This window comes from Ornithodoros turicata, chromosome 3, assembly GCF_037126465.1.
Source record: "Ornithodoros turicata isolate Travis chromosome 3, ASM3712646v1, whole genome shotgun sequence".
Lineage (NCBI taxonomy): Eukaryota > Metazoa > Arthropoda > Arachnida > Ixodida > Argasidae > Ornithodoros > Ornithodoros turicata.
In genome coordinates this window covers 34,269,730-34,290,881 of record NC_088203.1, presented here as the reverse complement: position 1 = coordinate 34,290,881, position 21,152 = coordinate 34,269,730, and the positions used below count along the sequence as shown (strand labels likewise).

Sequence of the window (21,152 nt, the reverse complement as noted above, 5' to 3'; positions counted from 1 at the left end):
TTGTATTTTTTGGCAATAAACGAGCCTCATATTACATACTGTCTCTTCCGTGTGACGGATAATTTCTCCCAAATGTGATCGCCGCCGCCGATATTCATCAGTTGCGGCGATTAGCTGGCCTCACACCAAGAATGGGAATATTAAAAAAGAGAGAAAAACGTTTGACATTCGCGACAATACCAAGAAATAACTTTTTCACAAATACTGCTGAGAAACACGTTACCCGCAATATGACCTGAGACATTTGATCAAATACATGAAAATGCGCGCTTTTAGTAAGCAGACGATCACGCAGTATTTCCGCGCTTTTGCTTTGTTGGAAATGGAAAGTGCTCCAGCAAAAAAGCGCTGTGCTTCTACGTGGAGCGATGAAGAAAGACTTGAATTCCTCCAAGAGGTGATGGACAGGAGGACTGTCATCAGGGGAAAGTTTAGTCCATCGCTAACCAAAAAAAGATAAAAAGGCGGCGTGGCAACAAACAGCGGATGTGCTCAATGCACGGCACCCAACTACGCTATGAACTGTTGCAGAGTTGAAAAAACAGTGGGACAACCTGTGCACAAGGCACAGAACTATTTTCTCTGAGTTCAGAAGGCAGTCACTCCAAACTGATAAGTAGCAATGAGGCTTTATTACATACATTAGTTTTATATTGGGTTCTCTTATGTACGCCTTCCTCATTTGCAATGGAAGTGAAATAAAGACATACACACAGTACTACATCATAGTGAACCTGTACGAGGAGCATGACCTCCACCACTGACGCTATGAAATGCATCAAGAACTTCGCATAACACAGCAGTAGCCACACATCCCACAGTGGCGTACATACAATTGAATGATGAGAATGGAAGAAAAGCAATGAGAATGGAACCCGATTTGCTGGCTTCCTTGGAGCATCCTTTTGTTTCGCACTCAAGTGCTTTGGTGACAGCTTTACAATATATTCATGCCAAAACATATTTAGAGTCATTTGACATGTCAATAACATACCACAACATAAGGTACACTACATGTAGCTTTCGATTTACAAGGGCACACTGCTGAGCACATGTGTTCACATTTGTTTTTGTGCTACAACGTTCTGGGCTGCTGATTACAGGTCGAGGAGGCAATGTCTCGCAGCCCTCTGCAATCACACAGGCTGTGATCGACATTATTGGTGAAGATTCCCTCAGTATCACTGGGGTTGAAGGAGGTATGGACACCCGTGGGTAAGTAATACAGGTATTATGTAACTAATAAGGCTGCCACGTGAAAAATTTCCAACAAGGCACGTCTCACATTGCGTTCGACTGTAATATGTAGTCTAGGGGAACACAAACACTACTGACAAGGTGGAGCAGGTGCAAAAGAGCACGACATGTTGGGACAAAAGAATTTTCATAGGTCAGGACGGCACCTGATTGGCTAACTAATTTACAATGAGGCACTCCATACTGCATGTACACATGTGTAGAACATTGAAAGTGGGGGATAAGGGAATCATTATATGTTATCTGTAAAATGGTTATTCGAAGGGGTTGTTTCATAATACACGCCACTTGGTGTCACATCCCTTGCTGTGGAACTTGAAATGCACCCTCGCACTGATGCAAACAATAACATTCTACAGGCAGGCAGACACACAGGTAGACATAGAATGCTATTGTTTACGAAGTGCTACAACCCCATTGAGCACGTTGTGCTACAAGAAGAGCACCTGTGGTGTATTCAATAAACTATCTACAAGACATATAGACACAACAACAAACAACAATACAGCAATGAACTAATATGAAGAGCAAAATGTTGGGGCAACCCAAAAATATTATAACAATCCAAACATAACTATGCATATTAAACATTGCACACTGTCCTTTGTGACATAAGAAATGAACCACAGTTGAAGCAAACTGTTCAAAACAAAACTCGAACAAAACGTGAACTGAGGAAGCACATATATGAACGCACAAAACACACAAAACTGGGTCTCTTGTAAAGTCAAACATACAGTTTATAAACAGAGTGCTAAGGAACAATGAAGGAAATCGCTGTACATTTCACCAAGCCAACTCATCCGTGTTTTTTTGCTTTCTAGAACAGGGCTGCCATTATCAAGGACGTCATTGCAAGTCTGCCAGGGCCACCCACCAGTGATGACCACGATTATGGTGCTGTCGTCCAGGATGTTGTGGCTGTAGTTGGGCTGCATGAAGATGATAACTTTGTCGTGACTTGCGAGGTGGGTGGCACAGGGGGTAGTGCCTCTTCACAGCCGTTTGCCGATGCTGGGAACGGTGCAGAGGAGCAGCCGGCACGAAGCAGTACGCATGGGCGTTCCCAGCGAGCCAGGAGGGACACTAGAGAAAACATAGAGCTGAGTTACTCGGGCCCCCTTCACAAGGACACTGAGACGGCTATAATGGAACAACGGCTCATTGAGGTCCGCCAGAGAGTTGCTCTCGAGGACCTTGAGCTATGCCATCTCAGGCAGGAAACAGAGCGTCTCAGGCAGCAGACTGCACTGCTGAGACACAACACAGAGAGGCTGCTGCAGACAAAACTGGAGCTGGAAGTGGAACGTCTCCAGCAGCAGCAATAGCACAAATGCGCACATTTTTAAGTTCTTATTTCTTATCTAGTTGTATTCATTCCCTTGTGACAATGCAGTTGAAGCGAGCTTCATTTGTTCATGACAATACCCTCATAGTGCTTAATTCGTTTGTTGCTTTATTTGCACATATTTACAGGGGTTGCGACTATTTAATAGATGTGGTGCATTGCGGCGTCATGTCTGCGTCGTACTCCACTCCAGAGTACTGAGGGAAGAAGCATTATTCTTCTACGTCTCGTAGTTGGTGAGATACAAGACCTAGAACACACCGCTGACTAGAACACACAGCTGGGATAATATGGGAAGATGTGTCACAACCCCTTAAAGCTGTACTTGACCTTAACCCGTGTTAACCTAAATTGTTTGTTAAAGACCTCCAATTCACGCTTAGTACTGTGTTGAGTGATATGTTCCGAAATGTCCACTTACGCTCATGTAACATGCTGACGTACGATGGCATCTCTGTACATGAAGCCATCCTGACGTCCTTCATAACGGGACACCAGCTGGGGGTCGTGATCGGGGTCGTGATCATTGGGCCCTTGCTACCTCCTCACCTCTTGGCCACCTAAAACATGATTTTAGGAGTCAGAGAAAACAGACAGAACACCAATAGGCATATACACTTACCGGACGAACTTTCCGACCCGCTTGCACAGCGCTGCAACGACGCGGTGCACTACACGACAGGCTGTTGCTTCGTGCACGTTGACCACGTCACCCGCTGTGATGAGAAAGTTCCCAGCAGCGAGGAACTGCAATGTCAGTAGCACTTGTAACGACGACGGGAGGGACTGGCTCCGACGGGTCGCAGGCTCGATGTCGAGAGCAACGAGGGACGTAATGAAAAATATTCCATCCCTCGTAAAGCGGAACCGCCGTTGCAGCTCACCGTCGTCTAGACACTCCAAAGGATTTTCACGGTCTCTGTAGACTCGCTGCCGTGACAACGAGAGCGCGAGAAACAACCGATGACGGCGTCGCAGCGTCACAACACGATCCATGCGGTCCATGTTAGTGCTAGCGTAAAAGACGGTCGAAGCTGCGTTGAGAGTGCCAGTAGCTTCCTCAGCCCTTTCGGCGCCGCCGGCCTACCTTCCTCATGGCTATGATCCTCAACTTGTTTCGTGCAAGCCACTTTTCCGCTTGAGGACATCACAGAGGAAGGAAAGTGCCGAGGAGTGTCCCGGAGTGTCCTCAAAGTGTTTCGTGCATGCGGGCCCAGGGCAAGCACGAAACGGTACATCTTGGCGTATGCTGAAGAAGAAGAAAAAAGCCTGCAGACACATCGCCTGCTCTCTGGCAAACGCACGTGCTGTTTCTAGACTTTTCGGCGCGACGCTTAAATGCTTGTGCGCTCCAGGCTGGAGCATTCTTTCTTTGGACTCAGCTGTCTTCAGAGAGCTATCACTCTTGTGTTTTTGCTACCAGGTAGTTTAATAAACCGTTTGCTGTTTATTCGACGACTCGCCGGTCCATTTCGCTTCGTGACATTTCTGGTGGAGATACAGTGTATCCCTTACTTACTTATATACTTAGTGTATACTGTGAGCCTGGAAGACCAACTGCGACAAAGCAGAAGACAGCTTGGCCTGCCTGCAGAATTCGGTCCATTAGAACCCTCTAAACGCAAGAAGATGATGACTGCGGAGACCAGCACCCAAGTGGCGCAAACTGTTGCCACGCCCATAGCCCCTGCACGGTCGCCGAAGACATTCAGCGGGGAGTATTACGACGACGTGGACGATTGGGTCGACCACTACGAGCGGATCGCCACGTTCGACAGCTGGAGTGACGACCAGAAGCTCGCCAACGTCTATTTCTCCCTGGAAGGCACCGTGAAGACATGGTTCGAGAACCGGGAGACTTCGCTCGCGTCCTGGGACGTCTTCAAAAGCAAACTCCGCGAGGCGTTCGCTTTTCAACAACGAGCTGAACGCGCTGAACATCTGGGGCGGATTACTGGCCATTGCATCGGTGCGTCGGCCTAACGTGGCAACGCCCACCGTCGGGTAAGCTAGTGCTGCCGACGCACGGTCTGAAGTGGGCAGTAAGGCCACCGTCGTCCGCTGGGTAGGCGAGCCTCGCCAGCGCGAGGAGCAATGACGCTACTCTCGATGGCAGACGCAAGTCTATCAAGCAAAAAGCCTAAATTTGACGACATTAACTTACTTTGTATTTACCTCTAAGAAATATAAATTTTGTTACCGCGTGGAAAGAAACCTTCTTGCACATACTTCGCTTGGTGAGCACGTAAGACACGAATCAACCAATGCGAATGCAGTGCAGTGTCGTCTGCTGCCGTCATCGGCTCGAAGAGAACCCTTCGATTATGGCGGGCTAGCCATACTTCGATGCTCGGAGCTGTCTCTTTTTCTTTTCGCGCGAAATATGTGTTGAGGATTAATTGCGTATTTATTTTAGCATTACATTCGTAGAAGACGAGGACGGTAATCTGTGCACTATACGCCGCGTGGAAGATTGCTATACTGACGAGGATAAAGTTATTTGGTGGACTTACGGTGTGCTTGCTGAGCTTTTCGAGTGACCTCCTCCTTCTTTTTAAGCAGTTATTCGGGTAAGAGCTCAGGGCGACACACTGCCTTCTGAGGCTTCCAGAGAGTTGCCGGCTACAGCAAGCAGCCAAGTTCAAAATGTGTGGAGCGGAGGCAGATGTCGACGGAGGAGGAGGCAGGTGCCACCAATAATATCGCACCAACTCCTTGAAGAACGAAGGAGAATGGTGGAACAACAACGGCGGACCGCAGGAAGCATTGACCGCCTATACTAGGTATGCCAATCAGAGTAACTAACAATACGGACAATAAAATATGTGCTGGCTCATTCCCGTAGGAACTGGTTCCAATATCACAATATTATGCGCACAAGCTTCTGCAGAGAAAGCATACAAATGAATAGCGCAAGTATTGCTAGTTTTTTTTTATTGCTGTGTCCAAATATTTCATAAATACAGAAATGTCATGTTTGTTGCAAGACGAAGTTAACTTCACAATGGTGGGTTACAAACTCACTAACTCAGCTTATGTGGGTGATAACATTCCCTACATGGGAGACACTCGATGTCATGTCCATGTTTCCATATACATCCTGTATGTGTATACACGAGGCTTTGGAACGCTTGCTAAGCTAACGAGGCTAAAGCTTGCGGCAAAATCGGAAGTAGTTGGCGCCTGCAGTAACCTACAGTAAACTACCGTAGTTAACTACTCGAAATAGTAGTTTAACTAGTAGTTGCCACTACATTTCTGCAAGCAGTTGATAACTACTTTTTAACTACAATCAGGTAGTTTAACTAGTAGTTTTAACTACATGTAGTTAACTACGGGAAACTAACTTTTTTGTTTCGAAGTGTAAATGAATGGAATAGCATACCACCAAACATAAAAGCCTCAAAATTTTTTTTGAATTAAAAAAACTAGCAAAATATTTTTTGCTGTCAAAAATATATCAAGATTAATTTAACTATATATTACATATAGGCTGTTGTGTTCAGAGACCTATCACTCTTGTGCTTTTGCTACCAAGTAGTTTAATAAACCGTTTGCTGTTTATTCGACGACTCGCCGGCCCATTTGGCTTCGTGACATTTCTGGTGGAGATGCAGGGTACCTGCTCAACGGCATGGAAGAACAGAAACGACTGAGTCGAAGACAGCGTGGTCTACCTTCGGAATTCAGGCCATTGGGACCCCCAACCCGCAAGAAGATGAATACGACAGCCACCATCGGCAGCGCGGCAGGGCAACAGCTGGGCGCATTCGCGACCCGCCCAACCTGCACCACTCAGCTACCAGCCACGCGCACAAGGAACTTGCAAGACAGACGTACGGCGAACGTCAGACTTGAGGCCGCTCTGCTACCACTGTGAAGAAGCCACCCGGGTCTACCGCCGTTTCCCGTACCGACGACTGGGTCTACCCGGATTTTCACCTGACGCCTCCCGTCTTCAGAACGTAGACACCCCGCCGCAATTGAAGACTCTCTACAGCAGCAGCATGCCTCTGCTGACTCACGACGCGACCAGTCTCCGAGCTCGACGAACAGCAATACAGACCGCCGCGACGCTCAAAACCTTACCAGTGACCTGCAAATACTCATCGACGACCACGAGACAACTGCATTAGTGAGTTTTAGTATACCGTTGATAAGGTTATCGTGCCTATCGGAACCAATCGCAGTGGTGCGTGACTCAGAATCTTATCCACTGATTGGTTCCGGTTGATACGGTTCGACGCAAGCCACGTTATCAACGGTCTGCTAAAACTCTCTATTAATCGATAACGGCGCCGACGACAATGTTAGACGACAACGTTGGCTACGAGGCTTCGCAGGGTGCAAACGAAATGCGATGAGCCAACACAGGTTCTGACATCGGGACGATGCCACGTCTACGGAGGGGGCAATGCCACGAATCATCTTCGAGAAACTTCCAGGGCAGGCACGAAACGGTACATCTCATCCCGGCGCATGCTGAAGAAGAAGAAAGAAGCTTCAAGACACATCGCCTGCTCTCTGGCAAACGCACGTGCAGTTTCTGGACTTTTCGGCGCGACGCTTAAATGCTTGTGCGCTCCAGGCTGGAGCACTCATTCTTTCGACTCAGTTGTGTTCAGAGAGCTATCACCCTTGTGCTTTTGCTACCGTTTGCTGTTTATTCGACGACTCGCCGGCCCATTTCGCTTCGTGACAATATACTGAAACGCAAACTTTGGGGAACTTTCATTACGTTGAGTGGGGCGTAAAACATTTGTAACGGTGACGATTATGCATACTTGCAATTAATGCAATCAATATGTACCTATAACGAGTCAAGTATACCCAACAACATTCCTGACATCCCTTCCTATCAAGTACCATCTTCTTAAGACAGGCTTGTGCTACATGGAATATTAACTGAGAGGAATGCACGAGACCCCCTCACAAAACCTGGACACATTACGAATATGTTGCCTGAAATGTCATATTTCATTTCCAAGAAACATCGCTGTAACGCTGTCTAGATGTCGCAAAAATACAACGCAAATGTTGCCTCCACATTATAGTTGTGTTGGAGAAATATGGGTGTAACGCGGTCTCTAACGTTGCAGAAACAACACAAACGTTGCCTCAATATTGTATTTCTGTGGGAGAAATATGGCTGTAATCCTGTCTCAATGTTGCAGCAGCATAACACAAATGTTGCCTCCATATTTTATTTGCGTTGACGGAATATGGCTGTGACACTGTCTCAATTTTAACGCAACATAACACAAACGTTCCCTCCATGTTTCATTTGTGGTGAAGGAATGTGGCTGGAACGCTGTCTAAATGTTGCGGAAATGTTCTCAAGCATGTTTTTTTGCAAAAAAATTTCAAGGACACATTACCGACCTTCGCGCAGTGTTTGAGGTAACGTTTTCACAACTGTCTTGCAAAATATTGCGAGATATAGGGTACGGTCAAGTGCTTGGATGAAGTTCGTATTTGTGGTGAGGATCAAGTTGCTCGAAGGTGACTGAGGAACGTTCAGACACTGTTTCCTAGCAACATTGGAGAAACATTGCACAGCACGTTGTAGGAACATCGTAAAATGGAAAGTAACGTTGGCCCACTTTTGGTAATATTATAATAATGTTAACGAATGTTGCAAAACGTTGCTCCGCATTGGACATTTGCAATGTTGCTTTAACGTCACGGCAACAATGTGTACTACTGGGATCTCGACTATACACCTGGAGGGAGGCATTGGTTGTTCCCATCTTGAAACCAGGCTTGCCCCCAAACTCTCTATCCTCCTTTCGCCCTGTGAGTCTGACAAGCTGTATGGGAAAACTGATGGAGAAAATGGTTGTGCATGGCCTCGACTCACGGCTTGAAAAGCAAGGTGTCTTCCCTGACGAAACGGCTGGATTGCGTCGCCACCGAAGCTCTATGGATCCAGTTCCCGACTTCGTCTGTATACAGTCCAACATGTTCGTGCTCATCGGCAACTCGTCGTATCGGGTTTCCTGGACATCAAGCGCGCGTATGATACCGTCTCGCACATTTGTGTGCTGCACGCCTTGCCCTTTGTTGGGCGGGTGGGGGTATCCGGTGGACTCTTCATCTGGCTCCTTACGGACCGAACTGTCGCTTCCGTACTTTCCAAGGCCAAAGCCCTAAACATCCTGTTCATCAAGGCGTCCCCCAAGGAAGCATTCTTAGTCCAACTCTCTTTAACGTGGTGTTGGCTGGCCTACGATCGGTAATTCCCCGCGAAATGTCGATTTCCGTGTATGCAGTTAACGTCGCCTTTTTGGACAATAGGAAAATGACGCCGAGTCATTCAGCGCCGCTTGCAGCTGGCTTTAAATAATGTCCATACGTACCTCACGCAACTTGGGATGTATTATTCGCACGAAAAGTGCGTCGAGCTGCCTTTCACACGCGAAGAACTATGACAAATTTTCCTCTTTGGGTTGGCGCCAAGAAGGTTGAGCCTGTCCGTTTCCATCGCTTCCTTGGCGTGGTACTCGACTCGGGCCTGTGCTGGGCTCGCCAGATTGAGCACCTTGAAACCAAAGTGTGGCGATGGCTCGCTGCAATTCAACATATTTCAGGCTCAGGATTGGGCTGTGATCAGCGCTCCCTGCTCGCAATTCGCGCAGCGTTCATGAGGGCGACCGGGCTTTACAGCCTTCCTATCCTACGCAGGATCTCAGCAACATTTTTAAATACCTTTCCAGCCCAGTTTGCTCGAAGCCTTCGTCACTGCCTTGACGTTCCAAGAATGGCTGAAACACAGCAAGCCCTGTCTGACGCTGGTGGACTCCCGGATGAGGTGAAACGGCTCGGCACTTCCTGTGCCTGCGTGCTCACATTCTCCGTCACCCGCTCCTAAGGAAAATTCGATACCGCCTTGAAAGCGACTTTTGTCGTGTAGCGGAGAAGACACGCCAGAGTCTCACAGGATATCAAAATTCGGGGGTGGATATCTTCACGCACGTGCATGTTTCAGGATTTTTTAAATGTGGAATGGCTTTAAACTAGGATGATCTCTCATTCTGATCTTCCGTTTTTGCCTGAAATCCCCTAATTGAAGAGTTCAGAAATGAATTTTAGAAATGTAGTTGCACATACTTTCTTCGAGAGGATGTCAGCCTGGCCGTAGAACTAAACTACAAAAACGATATCTATGCTGCTCTCATGGCTTTATTTACCCGGTATATATATATCAAGTTGTAAGCACGATCAAGTTGTAAACATATGCTCAACGTGCAGCCACAAGCTTCGGCTATTTTTCCTTTGTATATATATATATATATACATAGATATGAGTGTTTTACCTCAGCTACCGCCGTTGGTTTGCGGCACGATGGTTGTGAAATGGACGGTGCGTCAACACTAAACTTTTTGAACAATGTAAAATTCTCTAGAATATATCAATCACAAGCTCTCACTGTGAGACTCTACCGGGAGCAATATCACCTCTGGGCTCTGGCCCAATCTTTATCGCTCCCAATGCAGTTGCTGTTTCGTCGGGGCATCGACGGTGATGCAGTATCCAGCGGCGTTCCACCATCACGAATGCGGCAAATTTAAATCACTAATCATTTGGAGGTCCTCATTCAGTTCACCGAAAGTAGAACAAAAGAAATAGAATATTATGTTTTATATTATTATTTATGTTGTGCACACAATGGCCGAACGCGCGTCACAAACGCTATTCACTGCGTGTCTAGTGCCCTCAGTGGTATTCGAAGCATGGAAATCACGAGGAACGAAACATCTCGTCCCTAATCATGAGTTCTTTTAGATGCTTGCAGAGTTAGCGGTGCAACAGTTGCAGTGTGGCAAAAAAAAAAATGCTTGCACTTCACATGTAAACAAAGTTAGCTGTCCGACGGCTGTCATGCAAGATATTTTCTTCGGAGGCCGCGGCGCGGCGCCATCAGTTTGTCTCACTCTCTCACACCTCGGACAGAGTGAGACTGTTAAGCTTGGGAAGAGACCCAGGTGTCATGACCTAAGAAAAAAGCACCACAGCGAAAATCAATCGAGGACAAATCTTAAGATAGAACTACATTCGACAGAAATGTAGAACTTGTGCATGCAAAAAGATGAAATAGTTATATTCGCATAACACATATGTGGCGCCTGTGAGGAACAACAAAAAATCGTGCTTATATATACGTTTCGAATGCTCATCTATCAGGAACTCCTGACGCACAGCAATCAAAACGTTTGCTCTACTGGTTTAGCATCAACAGCAATGTTAGCCCAGCTTTCAATAGGTGTCAAATCAACCTACGCAAACCGTATAAACGAATAAAGCGATCAAATGCCTGTATGGTGATGCTGTAGACCAAGGCCTCTTTCACTTATGAAACACACTTTGCGTGGGTTGTGACATCGTCACCGCAGACAAATTCGTCAACGCTAAAAACGTGCTTCACAAGCCGATTTCCTTTCCGTTTGTTGGTTTCAGCGAAGTAAGCAACGTCTCTAATCACCACAAATCCCAACATTGTACCATGAACGCTTTGCAGAAACAACAGACTGACAGCGAAACTGGCAGAACGCGGGATCACAGAAGAGCGATAGAATCTCAACACGAGAACCTTCCACGCGTGGGACTGTACGAAACGGTTTGGCACGCCCCCAGCAGCCCACGCTGTTGTCACCAGGTTTTGTAATTCTTGCATCCACTTTGCGCTTCCACGGTCGCTGAATGCACACCACCTATTCTCGCTTCCAATTCCAAAATCACACTAATACAAATATAGCCTGAGTTTTCATATCTCACACATTTTGGTCAATGAAGCAGAAAATAGGGGTGTTTAAAATATGCGTGTTTCGAATAATCAATATTTTCTGTTTACATTGTACTGAAGTATAATAAACGCAGTATTGTAGGTCATGTGCACAATATAGATTGGTAGTCCGCCATGATGAGGAAATAGGGCTGGTCAATCATACTCCCTGCTTTGCAATCTCCTGTTGAGGTCAAGTTCGAAGCTTAAACGCTATTGATCCATAGGAAACACAGCACGAACTCGAACGAAGGGAGACGGAGGCGCAGAGCTGCACTTTTTTTTTCTGACGCCGGCTTCGTTGTCGTCGTTGAACTCTCCGTTGAACTCCCTGGCGGACAATCTGCAGACGAGATATGGAAGATAAATTGTCTCTCACATCCAGCATACTCACCAATGTCTAACTGAGGTGATTTTATCTCTGTAGTGAACTCAGGTCTGTCCCTTGCCACTGTGGCTCTGAAATTGTTACCAGCATTAAAAGAATTAAAGAAATTCAATTATGAAGGATTCAAAATAGATGAGGTGACTCGGCAGAAGCTGCAAGCTAGTCCCCTTCAACGAAGTATGAAGACAGTCAGAAGTACAGATGATATGTTTATCTATAACAGAGCATTCATGGTCTAGAGCATGTTAGGAGAAATGGTGCCGCATGTTAGTGCCCTGCTCGGAAGGGGGAGGCGGATGTGGTGGCAGACGCACGTCATTTGGCATATAATACACAGACAAGGACGTGTTTATCGTAGTTCACAGTCGGTGTGTACGCGTAGAATGCATTCTGCGTTAAAGGGACCATGAAAGTATATTTGACAAGCCTACGATCATTTGCAATTTGTTCCTCTGTGCTAAAGCATGCACCCCGTGAAATATGAAGTTGAAAATCGTCCAAATAGCGAAAATATTCTATATTCACCACGGCCGTAAACGGCGGCTACTACGGCCCGCCTGCGAGGCGAACTGGCCGTGACATCATACACAAAGGATGTTGTCGATTCGCAGAGGGGCTTTTGCGAACAAATTGCAAAATTTGCAAGCCAGCTTGCAAACTTCCCCGTGAAATATTCTAATTTGGCCTGAAGATGAATTGTATCTAATGGTTGACACAAAATCCTACCATTGTAATGTAGCGGTTGACTGTTAGCATGGTTATCGGAGCACGTTTTCCTCTCTGAACTACTACTTCGTCAGAAAATCTTTCTGTCGGTGGCCTTTTATGAGCTGGTGCGTATGGAACGATTCCTATACGCTGTGTATGTAGCATCTTCCTCCATCGCCGACAATTTCCCTTTCGCCATATTTCTACTGATTTCGACGGCAGATATACGACGTCGTTGTTGTCCAAACCGAACCTATATGCACCCACGTGGTCCCGCAGGGTGTGCCCTCCCGATCGTCCACTGTTGGCTGAGAGGACTGGATGGCGATGACGTAAGCCCGCTTCGAAGGGATGTATCCGGCGGTCCCGCTCCGCTATTTTTGCATGGTAACTGTGCCCCCGGTGCATGGAATACGGTTAAAATTCGATGTGTGTATGATAGTGAGGATCATCAGAACAGTTTCCGGCAGAGTAGTCAGAATTCGCGCAAATCATTGCATGGTCCCTTTAAAGCACCTCAGGCTCGGCACAGTGATTGTGGCATTGATTTGAAGCAGCATCAAAACTGGTCGACAGTCATTTGTATGGCAAATTTGGATATGGGCGGATAAAGATGAAAGAAGGTAATTTTTGCTCATGTTAGTTGCGTACATGACGGGAAAAACGCTGGACACTGAGCGGTTTTACATTTGTGGAATAGCATGCCGAAACGTTTCTAAGTGAACGCAGTGCGTAATATAAAGAAATTCTTAGTGAGTAGCCAATGCGAAAGAAGAGCAACAAATGGCGAGTTTGTGTGGTCATATCCGGGAAGATTTTTACCATATTCTGAGCACTTGTGTTCTCTTGGTTAAACCATAGGTATCTGACGTGTCCTGGTGGCGCATTTCTAGAGCCAGGAATCTGCCAGGTAGCACTTTTTGCCCAGTTCAAATCTGACTGGGCATCACGTTACCCAACTGCGTCCGTTGTCCTTTCATCCGATTTCCCATATTGGCTCTGAATGTTCCCTACTATACAGGCACGACGAAGTTAACACGGGTTAGTAGACGACGGAAGCGAGACACGAACGACGGCAATGGCCCTAATCTGATTCAAGAGACTAAAACAGGTAGACCTCCGGCAGGCGTGCTCCGGTCGCAAAGGCCACGTCACCCAACGCAGGCACCAGACTAGCAATTTCCGAGCGCTAGACCGTTTTGTCACGAAATAGCCACACGGATTCGCCAAAAGGGCGGTGTTTAAATTTTCGTACAACGTCTGTGCATGTGGGCCGTGCGAACGCGCCGTTTTACATGCTACTGGAAGGACCATGTGAGCTGGGGCTAGATTTTGAACTTTTCGCTATCCCGTAACGCTTGCTAAACGCTCGTGCTCCCCGGTTGTCGGCCAATGCGCGTGACGGAATGAGCGCGCAAATTTTGAAAAATAGCTATAACTATCGCTATGTGCACATCAAGAATGAGCCCCTAGTGTGTAGGATAATTCACACTGCTGCGTTTATTATTGTGCTTGCCTGTTCCGTCGCGAATCATTGCAATGGAAGATCCTTCCAGATGGAACAAAACACGATATATGCAGCCGTAAACGCAGTAAGGTGAATCAGGCTTTTGTTGGAGCATAATTACACAAGGCGTGCGTTAGGACCCCCCGTTTTGCATAGAGTGCTTACCGAAAGAGAAGAGCGAGAGGTGCAGCGCACGGAGCTGTCGTTGTCTTCCACGCTGCCGTGAACTTTTCCTTCTCCTCTTTGCTTCTGTGTGTTATTCCGCTCTGCAAACAAAAAGGAAAAGTTATGAGGATGCCTTCACGTCAACATATCACATCTACTTACCCCCTGGGATTTATCGCAGTCTACCGTTTGGGCAACAGTCTGGTTGAATGCAGAGAAGACACCATTCACGAATTGATCCATCTTCTTTGCGTTTACGCTACGTATGAAGAATCCCCGGAACTTGTTACCAGGCACCGCCGTCAATGAAACTGTGAGGGTCGCACAGCAATTTAATTTAATTATTTGTGTACTCGAACATCACTTATAAACGAGGTATCCTAACCTCAATGGACTCGAACCATTATCCTGGTACGTCAGAGCACTGAACAGACATTTCCCTAGGACGTTACAGTAAGGGTTTTATCCAGTTTCAGAGGGAATGGAATATACATACAGGACATGAAAAATGTTACCAACCGCCTTTGGGGAGGGATTTCGGCAGTCCTAGCGATCCAAACACATCGGGTTCGTAAGATATTTGGTTGAATGAAGAAGGCCTAATACTAACATTGCTAATCCTGATCAACGATTGAAATTTCTACGTTGATCAAAGCTCAGTGGAGCTATTAGTGATATCAAAGACAAAATAGTATTGCCCGAGTGGTATCATTATCGCTTTTGCTGATGTCGAACAACATCAGTTTTGAGTTTTTTCTAAAAAAGCTAAACAAAAGCACAGATACCAGTCTTTCAGGTCGTTTATAGCACAAGTTAATAACCACCAGTTCTGCAAAAGGAAATGGCCACTGGTTCTGCACTTTTAAATATAAAATCCTCAATATCAAGCATTGCACCATCTGAGACAATGCTGAACCGCATCATCTTGACGAAAGCGATCCGGTGCCACCACTGACTATGGCCGCTCCTCCGGCCATCGTCGCTATGTTGGCTGCCGAGATTCACGACAGCTGGGTATCCATTGCAAACATCACACCAGGAGGCAGCACCCTCGTCATCATTGTGACTTTCGAGGAAGATAGGGAAAAAAAACATCATAGAGGTCGGTGAAGAATTTGTACACGACCAGACACTGCTAATCGCGTACATCCACTTCTAGACATGCACCGCTAATCGCGGGCAAGCTCAATAACACTGCTCTTAGCAACAACAAAAAAAAAAAAAGAAAAACCTAGCTGTGAACATGTGCTACCATCAACACTACTCATCACAAAAATGCCTAGCTACAAACAAGTGTGGAGCAATTCCACACACTGCTAATCGCGTACATACACCTGGAAGGCTAATGGCAGGGCATATGTACGTATGTGATTAGCAGAGTATGACTTCTGTTAATCATTGAATTTCCTACCCGTTCATGTTCACATTGAAATGTGTGTTTGCAATTAGCAGTTTCTGGACTTTCCTGGAGTGTCTGGACCCTTTCTTTGCCTGTTGTACGTCGAAACATAAAATGATAGATGATAAAATGATGGAAAATGATACTGCTTCATGAGTCCTGTCGTCACACTGGAGCCAGAATTTACGACAACACCACAGTTTGAAATCCGACTTCAAAAAATTTCACCCATGTCGTCCCTTAACTACATGTTTGTCGACTACCCCGTGAAACAGCCTAATTTTACTGCACTGTGCTCTAATGAAATTGTGACTTGCACGGATATTCTTTGTTGTAACAAAGTTGTGTGTTGCTCTTTCATTCATCTACAGGTTTCCCTCTCCTTTGTGCTGCCGAATACCGATTCTACCTGAATCACGTCAGATTTTGATATCGGGCGTCGACCTACAGAGCTGTGTGCCAAGTACCGTCAGCATGCACAATTAATCATTTTTCCTTTAAACTCATGCGTGCAAAGATGCAAGCAACTTGATGTATCTGTTAATAGTTCATTTGCATGATGCAGATAGCACAATCGTCTATCTGCTGCGTACTTCACTTCGCTATACTTGAAACGAATTCATAAAAACGAACGCAGGTCACTGTTCAGGATAGAAGCGCTAAATGACACGCAAAGACAAAGACCACAGCGCCGTCAACACTACTCCAAAAAGCATGATGACGTAAACAAGAGTCGAAGCCGCGGAAGCCGCAAATGACCAATTTCACAAAACTCCGAAGCTTCTTGCATAACTTCGAAACAAGTTTCCTCAATTCAGAAACCGACGATTTCGCATAATCTGCCTTCGCAATGCTTATTGTTGACATCAGGTGCATTACGCTTCGCTTGGACCGGTTGGATGGCTTGGATTGAATCTGTAATCCACTTGGATCCAAACAAGGATTCAACTTTGAGCATAGTGTGTCCATACACGTTATATTTTGCGCCAAGTATGGGGGAGAAATTTCTGTGCTAATAACTGTGAGACGTCTCGTGGCTGCCGCCCACGTATGACGCGCTGAATAGAGAGAAATGCATGGGAAGATGGCGACTTGCGCCCATCTGTTATGTTGGTGCAACATTGAGACAGTGTTACAGTCATAGTTTTCTAACACAAATACAATATTGAGTAACACTTGTGTTATACTGCTGCAACATTGAGACAACGTCACAGCCATATTTTTCCAACACAAATACAATACTGAGAGAACATTTGTGTTATATTGCTGCAACACTGAGACAGTATTACAGCCACATTAGTTCAATGCAAATGCAATATGAAGACAACATTTGTCGTATGTTTCTGCAACGTAGAGACACCGTTACACCCATATCTATCCAACACAAATACGATGTGGAGGAAACATCTCTGTTGTATTTTTGCAACATTTAGACAGTGCAGTCTATCTCCATATATAGCTCTGCTGCTTGATGAGAATACAGGTCTCCCCCAGTCAGGCGGGAGGGGCACGGTACTTATGTGTAGTCAGCCATGCATCTGGCTTCCCACGCGTCGAAAAATGTGTATATACGGGGCCGCAAAGTTGTTGCAGTGTTGTGTACACATGTTGCTCGAGTGTTATAAATTAATGTTGCAAATAAAGTGGCAGTCGTGCACATCAGCGACGTTTGGGCAACGTGGAAGTATGATATTCATAAAATGTTGCCGTACCATTAGGTGCTACCTGGGGTGCATTCAAGAAATATGTAACCCTTTCCAGTGTTGTTGGAACGTTACACAACTGTTGCCTAAATGTTGTGCTGTGAAAATACGGCTGTAATAATGCAGCGGAAACATTACCTAAATATTGCTTGCGTTGAAGAATATTGTTGTAATGGTGACACAATGCGGAAACATGACGGAAATGTTGTCCCAATATTGTATTTCTGTTAGGGAAACATGGTTCTAGTGGTGTCACAATGTTGCAGGAACGTTTTCCGGCAACGTTGCTGCAACATATTTTCAAGAGGAGTCATGTTTTTGGCACCGTTTGAGTAAAACGTTACAACAATGCTCCGACAACACATTCTGCTACAGAATGTGCCAATTGTGCTGCTGTTGTGCTACAGCTGTCGCCGTAAAGAGTGAAGTCCTGGCGACCTAGCGCTACCCTTCAAATGTCGCTTATACCTACATGCGAGTAACAAAGGTCGAATAATGTCGAAACAGCACTACAGTGCTGGTATGATGACGTTATATATGTACATTAAATTACATACGTAGATTACATTACATTTCTCGTACATTACTTGCTGCCTAACAGCTTCATCTCCTTTTTGTTTTTCTTCGTACTCGTAATGAAAGCATTTTTCTTACATAATGTACTCACTTGGCAAAAATTTCAACAGCGGTTTTTTTTACCTGCGACTTGTTTGGTATCCGCACTGTATGATGCCTCGAGCTTGTACAAGTTGTTTATAGACGGGGTGGGTTTATAGAACGTGACACCGGGCGTCGTAGCGTTGTAGCTTTGATTTTCAAGATGGTGTGGCGTCATTTTCTCGCAAGCATTAGGTGGCGCCCCGTAGCCATGAGCCTTGATTTCTCCCACGAAGAACACCAACGCCAGCTATGTCGTGGTGGGAAGAAAACATCACGCAGTGAGTCATCTATTGGCCAACACTTAACCGAGGAAGTGCCATCTTGACGCCTCTCTCTCGTTCTCTACGTGGGATTACAGCCAGCCTAATTGCCGAAAGAAATTTCAAACGCATCAAGCCTATGGCTACATGTGATTGTCTATATGGCTGATGGTGGCCACTTTTCAGGCCAGGTGAAAGCGCGGCTGTGATTCGTGGGGATTCTAATGATTGCGTCGCATGGATCAGGCCTTCAGGCCTAGCTGCCGTTCAGCTTAACAGCAAAAACATGTTTCCGTGCGTACAAAACGCTGCGCATTCAACCTGAAACGCCTAGAAGTTTAAGAAGTTCTTCACTGGTTCTCTTACAGCCTGCACGAAAATATGACAGCATGGCAAGGTCCCGCACAAGGTCACATGGGTTCCGCATATGGTCTGCTTCTGTACTCAGAAACAACTCAATAGCTAAAGACACAGATGTATATCTCCGCCAGAAAGTGTTCGCACATTGAGGGTGGGGCATACGAGAATGTGGCGGACGTGAAGCAAAAGGGGAGGCGATCCACATGTTTTGTTAGCGCGAATATTTTACGAGTTTACTTTAAAACCATGCAAGTGTGTCAAAGTACGTCGTTTCCGACGGGTCTTTTCGCAAGATGAGCAGTGTACCCGCAACAGTTTGAAGCATGCGGGCGCGCTACGTTGCAACTCTGCGGAGCTATTATCCCGCCTGTGCCACTCACAGACGTGTCACTATTGGTGGGCGGAGTTGACCTGTTCCGTCCCGAAGCATATAGGTTACCATGAGTGGTAAAGATATACAAAATCCGCATATATCGCTTGCATAGTGCACATAGAAATGTCCAGATGTGGAATGGCATGGTATAGTGCCGATTGAACGACGCATGAAAAGTACCCTCAGTTCAAAATGCTGTTGAGGACCTTGAACAGAACTTCAGGTTTTACGTCGAGAAAAAATTAGGACCATAAGCAATACGCCCTTATACTTTACCTTACCTTACGCCTTAACCTATACTTTACACACAATAGAATCTATGATGAGATACAATGCAGCTATTATGCGATCCAAATGAAAGAGCGGTGTGCTTACCGTGAATGTCGTCCCGTGCTTTCTTTTGCCTGAGAGAAAGTCGTGAAACCATGACGCCCTTTTGAGTACCATGGCCAGCATCCAGAATATGGTCTTCGGAATACGGAGTGGAGGAACACGTAGCATCAGGTCCTCTTCTTCGTCGGTAAGTCGTGGCATAGAGCGCTCAGTCGATACATCATCCCTATCAAGAAAAAAAGAAAACGAAACGAAAAGTGAACAAAGGAAACAGAGCAAATTAACACATCGACTTATAAGGGTCCTGGTGGCTTCGTAACGCGTGGCTTATAGCATTGGAGATATTATCGCTTATAGCTCGGAAAAAGTATTCCTCCATGTACAACAAAAAAATCCGTCTACAGGTAGCGTGGATACCCTGTATAGTGTCGTTCCAGTAGTATATGAAAATGCAGCATCTCCCGCAGTAGCTCAATACAATATTCTGAAATGTTTGAATATGCCAAAGAGGACGCCCATTGTAAAAAAAAGGCACGGTAATGTATAGACTGAGAGCTGAGAAGTTAATTCAAATTGCCTGCAAGTCAGCCGAAAACGCCCAAAGTTACTTATTCCAAGTTAAACGCCCAAGTTAAAACGCGTTACTTTTGGGCACACTGTGTGCAGCCATGCTTTTCTCCCGCATGCCTTTCAGATAGGTAGTACAACATGCTGTGTAACAAATGCTTTGTACAAAAATGCGGGTGCAGCTATATCAGATCAGATTTATTCCAGCCCAACAGAGACACATGCCCAGAAATATCCCAAGCAGCACAATGTACTGAAACTCGAGTGCAGTAGGGGTAGACGGTATGTGTCTTATCGATGTTCTTTAGTTTCACGAGCCTGTTCAAGGCCTTCCACCTACCCGTCCACCCCTATTGCACCCGACTTTCAGTACATTGTGCTGCTTGGGATTACCCTTTGCTCCTCCCCCTTTTTTTTAACATGCGTAGATTATCTCACTCAAGGTTACTATTCCACAGAGTCCGTGAAACCTGGAAGTTTATTATGTTACCTCGTAGAGGCACACTTCTGGCTTGGATAGCTGAGGAAGAAGCGGAAGCGGAGGCACAGGTGGATGTAGGGCGAATACAGCTGACTGCAAGTCAATCATACAGAGGAAATGAAATGTACAAGTGAGTATGCAACAATGTCATAAACGCAAGATATACCACCAGATTGTTGACAGTATCGAAAATTCAAACAGAAAATTCAGCGATTGTCCAAACAAATGAGTACGAACCGGAATGTTCCTGGTACAGCATGTGGGGCGGTTCAACTTCGCTTGAACTGCGCTTCTGGGCTGGGCAGCAGAGGCAGGAGCAGAAGTAGAGATGGAGCAAATACGGCTGACGGAATACGGCGCGAATATGGCTGAGCAATTTTTCCATCCTATTCCTTCCACAGCAGACGCAACACCTGGGCTTCGTAGCAACGTTCTTGCACAAGAAGGGAGATCGATAAACGACGGCTGCGTCTTGAGCAATTTGAGCTGTTTTGCCAGATGTACATATGACACTGGCGATGCAAGCGCCCACAATCTCAGCCGCTCTTGAAAGTCAGCTTGCGGAGGAACACTGGATAGGGGAACGCCTCCCCCGTATTCTTGGTTCTGACAACTCGGTTCCGTAGATAGTTCAGATCTCACTCAACACGGTGCCAACGTTGCGAAAAGACATAGATAGACTAGAAACCACGAAAATGTTATCTGGCGCAGCTGTGTTCTCAACGGACACAGAACGCATTTCGTCTTCGAAGGGCACGTTTTGGAGGAAAGTTCAAACAGCAAGTGAGCGCACATTGATTGCTGATAAGTCCTGATTGCTGATTGCTAAATGAGATGGAGCTGCAGGCGCCCTTAGGGCA

General features: G+C 46.0%; 1 protein-coding gene across 1 annotated transcript; it reads right to left on the bottom strand.

Moving 5' to 3' along the window:
- Positions 1–10,231: 10,231 nt before the first annotated feature.
- On the bottom strand, positions 10,232–19,466 carry LOC135390191 (putative defense protein Hdd11-like). The gene is made up of 6 exons (XM_064620157.1): positions 19,287–19,466; positions 17,958–18,165; positions 14,319–14,467; positions 14,157–14,257; positions 11,783–11,847; positions 10,232–11,731 (listed from the first exon to the last, which is right to left on the bottom strand). The coding sequence occupies exons 1-6, from the start codon at positions 19,443–19,445 to the stop codon at positions 11,595–11,597; spliced, it is 819 nt and encodes a 272-aa protein (XP_064476227.1). The 5' UTR covers positions 19,446–19,466; the 3' UTR covers positions 10,232–11,594.
- Between the last annotated feature and the right edge of the window lie 1,686 nt (positions 19,467–21,152).